The sequence below is a fragment of the Schistocerca piceifrons genome, chromosome 2 (assembly GCF_021461385.2).
Source record: "Schistocerca piceifrons isolate TAMUIC-IGC-003096 chromosome 2, iqSchPice1.1, whole genome shotgun sequence".
NCBI lineage: Eukaryota > Metazoa > Arthropoda > Insecta > Orthoptera > Acrididae > Schistocerca > Schistocerca piceifrons.
Window position 1 is genome coordinate 803269727 of NC_060139.1, and position 7008 is coordinate 803276734.

Here is a 7008-nt window from a genome sequence, read left to right on the forward strand (position 1 = left end):
TGTAATGTCACTATGGACACAGCATTAAGTCACATATTAGATACAGCGAAAGCAGTTTGTTTATTACGCTCTGATTAAAAGTACATTGTGATTGTCATTTCAGTGAGTGAGTGGCAGGAGGCCAGTCGCCAACCAAGTAGTTGTTTCTCAGGTGTCACATGCTCTCTGTATTGCCTGTATGTTTGTGCAGTGCCTTATGAAGCATGACTAGCTCCGTGCCTGGTAGCATTCTCCCTTCCCAACTTCAATCTGTCAATCACAAGAGAAGGTTAATCAAGTGTAACAACATAGCTTTTTACATTACCTACATTAAGTACAGTTATTTGTAAAACCTCATCTTGTACTTTACCAGTTTGCATTTCAACAATACACAGAGTGGTTTTAATTCTGTAGTTACACGTATTAGTTGCAACTAAAAAGTTTAATTTAAGCTTTAAATATTCAGCAGTACTTTTGTACTACATAAGGATAATCTTCTTGTAGCTTCAGTTCTGACATTTGTTTGAAAATTGTGCTGTACAATTTATGTAAATAGTTACAATGATTGTACTTTGTCAAACTTTTTATTTTCAACAGACCAATGGAATGAATACCGGAGACAGTCATCTTAGCAATTCCTTAATGTCTACGTCATACAGTGCCAGCATTTCCAGTGGTTTTAATCCTGCTCAGCAAATGGTTTTTGATGTTGTTAAGGTGAGATTAAAGCTATTGTGACAGTAGGAGACTTCTTGAGTTTACCTGAGGTTTTATGTTAATGGAACATATTAGTTATAGAACTACCAGCTACAAAGTTCATCAACACTTAAAACATTATATCATTTACTGGTGCAGCAATGAACATTAAAATATTTGTTGAGTGGTTGGTAACTATTTTCAAAATATCTTACCTAATATTGAATTTAGTGTCAATCATGTTTGCGATTATGTAATTGTCCTCGATGTTGTTCTTGAAAATAATTTTGTAAATATTGCAAGTTGACTTAGAAGTTGAATTAGTGACTGAAAAAAAAAAAAAAATCCTTGCTGGAATTTTTCATAACACTTATGAAATAAATGGACTTGTTTAGGTTGTTTAGTTTTCAACTCGTAATGTGTGTTGAAGTGATACAAGGCTTGTGACTTGTCTCAAAGATATAGGCCCAAGAAAATTGCAATGTCTGCAGAAACAACTGTAGTTATTTCTGCTCCTGTTTCTAAGGCATCACACTGGTGTGTTTGATACTACGCAGCTGTGTTGAATATTATTGAAGTATTTGCTTATAACAATGTTTTACTGTATTGTTAGGTTTCAAAGACGGTGCTATTCAGCCCACTCGTCTAATATAAGGTGCCTAGGAATCTGTTTTCTCTAATAGCTAGACAACAATTCAAGCAACTATTATGAATGGAGTTTACTACAGTAAGTTCAATAGACAATAATTAACTTCATATATTTGCAAAAGTGGGTCACAAGCAAATGGCGACATGTAAATAATCAATGTCCTTCGATAATACAATTTCCATGCAAGCAAATAATACAGTTCACGTCACAGCTAAAGCATTTATATCACGGCTTGTCTTCTAGTGCGGCTGCGGCTAAGCGGAGCGGCACTTATATTCTCTTCGTATACGGGTCATTTCTGTCCTGGTGTCGTCCTAGTCAGCATACTACTGGCTGACATTGTCCCTCTGTTGTGACATTCCAGGCCGATGTGCTAGCATTTGATGTTACGCTAGAACAGCTTCGACGAGATTATGCATTATTTTCTCATTAGAGGCCACTCCTTTATTGTGAGTGAGTGTTACTTTGGTGCAATAAAGGGAAAAAAATTCAAGAAATGTGGCTGTTGTCATGTTCCAGAAGAGTATGAGGCTGTAATCAAATGATAATGTGATAAGTTTCATGAGGCACATCTTGGATTAAGGTAATTGGTGGGAAGACTATCGCAGAAAATCCTGTAACTCTGAAATCATCAGGAAAGACTTGCCGCATAATAGACTAATAAGCAAAAGAAATTTCAGGATGATTCACAGCCCAAGGGGCTTTTAACTGTCAGTAATTCATTCATGGATTGTGTATCACACCAGTTTGTTTTTATCTGTAAAATGTGCAGAGAGACAAAAAGATAGAATTTAATGTCAATCTGAAAAGATATACAATTTTTCTCTCTCATGCAAAATTAAGACAAACTGATCTATATTGCTTCTGCAATCCTGAAGTTTATCAGCATTGTGATCATGATACTTTCTTATTAGTAAAAGATGTCATTACCACTTAACGACTTTCTGTATTTTATGACATTGAAATTTTGGTGTTATGCCATTTTCAAGTAGCAATAAACTTAGAAATTTGTCAGGAAGGTACAAGAATGTACAGACAACAACAGAAGTCTTAATTGTAAGCTCTCAAATGGGCTAAAATGCACTTGCTTACAATCACTTTGTGTCACTGCACAGTGTATATCAAATGATTAATGATAGACACTATAGTATATAATGTTCCATTTTACCAAATTCCTTTGTCGACAGGATGTTAAACTCAATCTTCCTTCCTGTCTACCAAATTTCTTTAAACAAGTCACATAAATACAGTATTTACTCGAATCTAAGCCGCACTCGAGTCTAAGCCGCACCTGAAAAATGAGACTCGAAATCAAGGAAAAAAAAAATTTCCCGAATCTAAGCCGCACCTGAAATTTGAGACTCGAAATTCAAGGGGGAGAGAAAAGTTTTAGGCCGCACCTCCAAATCGAAACAAAGTTGGTCTATTGTAATATGAGACACAATTTAGGGAGAATAAATGACGATACAGCTACAGTAGTTTGGTTCGAGTCGTAAGCTTAGCAGTTAAGCTTTACCAGGTAGCCATTGCTATGCGTCAGGCGTGCTTCGTCTGGTTTGAATGGGTTGCTTATTTTTCTTTGATCTGATCAGTGCAGTTCTCTTTGTTATAGGTGTTTACGTCACTCTAGGCTGAAAATGCATTATTGTACTGTGTCATGTATTGCTTGTCGCATTCTGATAGTAAGTGTTTACGACCTGTCGGCGCTCGCGGCATGGCTTGCTTACGGGCGCGCTACCGCCGCTTACAATAAAAAAAAGAAAGGAATTGTCTCATTAGTGAAACAATGGGAAGATACTGCTATTTGTTGTTAATTATACTGCTGCTTTCTTTGATAATGATCAACAAGAACCAAATAATAGACTGCATATGATAGATGTTCTGAACGACAGTTTAGCTAAAATTTTTCTCCGTTTGAAAATCTTTGCAGACGCCTCTTTTGTACATTACATTCTGCACAGAAATTAGTCATCTTAGATTTAAAAATCTAGTCAATTGCCGTGCTTCATTTCTGATTGTATCACTATTAGGCATCAGAATAATACGAATATAAACATGACATGGTATGTATATTCTTCCGCACTTGCTGCTGTCTCACACTAGTTTCGTAGGTTATTAGGTAGGCAGGATTTAAATGAGATAGCAGCAAACATGAAAGAATACGTGGCAAAATGTTTATATTCGTATTATTCTTATGGTGAAGAGAATACTGCAGGTGATTCACAATTCATAAAAGTTCCTATTAGCAACCATCTCTTCTCACAGGTAGGAAAAAATTCAGAACGTAGAGTTGGCCATATTAACAAACATCCCAAATAGTCTTGCCAGTCGGATTTTCGTAGTACATTGAAATGCTGCTACATTTGACGATGAACAACACGGAATTTGTATTTACTTCGTTGGATAATGTATGAAAATGCAGTGGTCGAAACTCGGGGCGGAGAAAAAAGCTCGTCTTACACCTTTTTTTTAAAAAAAATTTATTTACTGACACAGAAGTTTTGGCGCCGGTATTTATCTTTGTGCCTGCAAGGCATGCCTGTGTAGCGCTACATATATTCGACGGCAGAAGTTAGTTCTGGCGGCACCTACCAACATTTTTCAGAACTTCCATGTACTTTGCACTCGATTCTAAGCCGCAGGCGGTTTTTTGGATTACAAAAACCGGAAAAAAAGTGCGGCTTAGATTCGAGTAAATACGGTATATAAAGCTATCAATTGAAACAGAATGTGAGCATGAAAATGGAATAAGGAATACCTAAAAAAAGGAACAAAGTATGTCTTGGTAGCAAAGATAACAAAATGGAGTACTGCTTCCTAAAGATCAGTCAACAGCATGGTATTAGTGCTGAAACTTGCAGCAGAGCAAGTAATTCATGACATAGTGTAATACCAAATTGGGAAAGTATGGTTGCTGAAAAGTTACTTGTTCTATTACTATTACATAACATGAGGTAAAAAACTTCATTCCTGTTAAATAACTAGTCAGGCCACCATTATAGGTATAAAATGTAATTTCTGAAGTAAAAAAAAAAAAAAAACAGTAAAAGAAGTGTAACAACCCAAAGTAATGGTGTCCAAAGGAAAGAGGACAACCACTATATTTATATCCCTTCACAGTACAAATGTAAGATAATACAAATTAATGCCAAACGTCAGAAAGGCTGATGACATATGTACATTAACCAGAACATGCACAATAATCACACTCCAAAATTCAGGAGTTGATAAAAAACAAAATATGCGTTTAAGTAACAGCAATCAATAATTAATTTTTAACAAATTTTACAGCAAAACAACAAAATCCTCTTTTTTTTTCCTCCCGGAGGGGGAGAGTGGGCTGCTTGAGGACATACCGGCTATCTTTTTCAGCCATAGGATTTTTACACTTTATTCTTTATTTCAGTTTATCACATTTTTGTTGCCAAGATGCAAATTTCATGTAGTGCAGATTTGAGAAATTTCTGTTTTATGTATAGAAACATTTGTGAAATCCATGCCATATGAAATTTGCACCTTTTGCAACAACCCACAAAAAACTTCTTCCACATTAAATCCTTTCTAACTTAAACTTATGTAGTTGCATGTAAGTGAGGGATTAAATTTCAGTTCATTATATTTTACCAGAGTAATACAACAAGCTTGACATTAAATTCATGCCAAGTAATTGATTGCATTTGTTGTGTGGGAAGTGAGATGATGAACTTACAACACTTGAAAAATAGTTGCAAGTTCCAGAAAACGAATAAGGGATATGCAGGGTATGTTGTGAGATTTTTACAAGATTTTAGAAGGTATTTTCAAAAGGAAAGAGATCGATTTAAAAGAGTTAGAAAAAAAAAATCCAAGTTCAAACTTACTCTGCCAAATGGTGGTACAATAGATTTTATTTTCAAGGTTCTCGCAATTTGGAACCTGCAGAATAAGTTGGTAGGATGTGAAGAATTGGATAAAAGTTAACTAGCTTAAGGTTTCTTTGATTAATAAAGTATGAGACAAAATTGATATCCAGTGCTTACCATCTGGGGAAGATACTGGTAATACCACCAGTAGGTACGTACAAAAGTAGAAAGAGCTTTCGGAAGTAATAGTTCCTTGCTCAGGGAGAGGCAGGGGTAAGCTTGGGAAGGTTAAAAAGAAAGGGCAAGTCACTCCAATTTTACTATTCTCCAGCCTATCCCTTTGCTCTTTCCAAAGAAGAAACTATTACTTCTGAAAGCTAGGTAACATGTCACTTTTGCTTAGATGAACTATAATACTCATTTCAGCTCCTGAAAGTCAGCAACTTTTAGTTTTCTCCATCAGATTTTCCTTTGATACCATTTTATTTTATTTTTCATTTTTTGCCAATAGAACGGGAGAAGTGCATGTTGGGAAGCTAGTTGAGAGTTTGAGATGAAAATTTAATTTAAAGGCTTTATGCATGACATGATACTGCTTTCGTAACGCTTTGTGTAAAATAATTATTCTTCTGTTGGGTTACATATTTGTGAGATGTTGATAGCCTGTTACTTTGTTTCTTTGCAGAAGTCATCTGATCCAACAGGAATTCCAAGGACTGAAGTTATCAATGCCCTGAAAGGAAAACTATTGCCAAAGAATATTAAGTAAGTGAAACCAAGTGTGTTGGATTAATTTTTGAGTTGCAAAATTGTGAAGAGTCATAAGTGGTAATTTTTAACTGTTGTTAAAACCAATCTTTCTTTTTTTTCTTGCAGTGACATTCTCGCTTTTATGTGTGGTGAAGGCCACATATATACAACTATTGATGAAGATCATTTCCAATGCACAGACTGAATTGCTTAAAATATATTTGCTGACCACTTGTAAATATTGTTTTTGGAGATATATGTGGTAATATATTTGGTAATAAAACATTGTATCAGATGAACTATTTTCCTGAATGCTTTTCTTAAACCACATCTATTCTCTCATGACTGGAGTAAGTTAAATTATTATCAGCACTTGTGCCTCCTTCCCGAACTCACAGTCAGGTGGTGTTATCAGCCCTTGCCTCGTGCAGTTTTACTGTGTGTCAGTTTCTCTCAGCAAATAACTTGGAGATAAGGGCTACGGCATATTTTCATGCTTAAAACTTGTGGAACTGCCTTCCAGGACAGTACAAATAAAGAAAGGAAGAGCATTAGTCTACAAAAGCAAGTAATAATGGAGTTGTACGAAGCAGATATTTGCACGTATTTCAGGTCTCCTTCAGACATCGTGGAATTCTTGCTCTAAATTTCCAGTACAATTATTCCTTAATAGTCGTAACTACAAATAAAATACTGTTTAAAAGGAACTATTAATTACACAACTACAATTAAAGACATCTAAATAATTCAGATGTAGACATAGCCCCTTTGCCTAGGGTTGAGATTGAGGTTCTGCATTATGGCACAAAGAGTTTTAACCCTTTGACTGCTACAAACATGCTCATTGCATTCTGTTATGAGCACAGCTTTGTTGTCAGCATAAACTGCTGCTGTGTTGTGGTTTCCATCTGTGTGCTAGTTTAGCCGCATAGTCCGGCACGCCTGTTCTGAATATTCCTGGAGTGCTGGATGTTGACTTCATCAGCTGCTCTGGGTTTCTTCCTCCCTCACCAGTAGAGAGAGAGAGAGAGAGAGAGAGAGAGAGAGAGAGAGAGAGAGAGAGAGAGAGAGAGAGAGACGAAGAAGAATCGT

General features: G+C 36.0%; 1 protein-coding gene across 2 annotated transcripts in view; it reads left to right on the forward strand.

The window, feature by feature from the left end:
- LOC124776811 (replication protein A 32 kDa subunit) overlaps nucleotides 1–6209 on the forward strand; it is a 31814-nt gene extending 25605 nt beyond the window's left edge. For both annotated transcript variants that reach the window (XM_047251961.1, XM_047251960.1), the window contains 3 exons: nucleotides 577–696; nucleotides 5852–5931; nucleotides 6043–6209. In XM_047251961.1, coding sequence (XP_047107917.1) covers nucleotides 577–696; nucleotides 5852–5931; nucleotides 6043–6121 — 279 coding nt within the window. In that variant the 3' untranslated portion in view covers nucleotides 6122–6209. The remainder of the gene's footprint in view (nucleotides 1–576; nucleotides 697–5851; nucleotides 5932–6042) is intronic.
- Nucleotides 6210–7008: the final 799 nt, after the last annotated feature.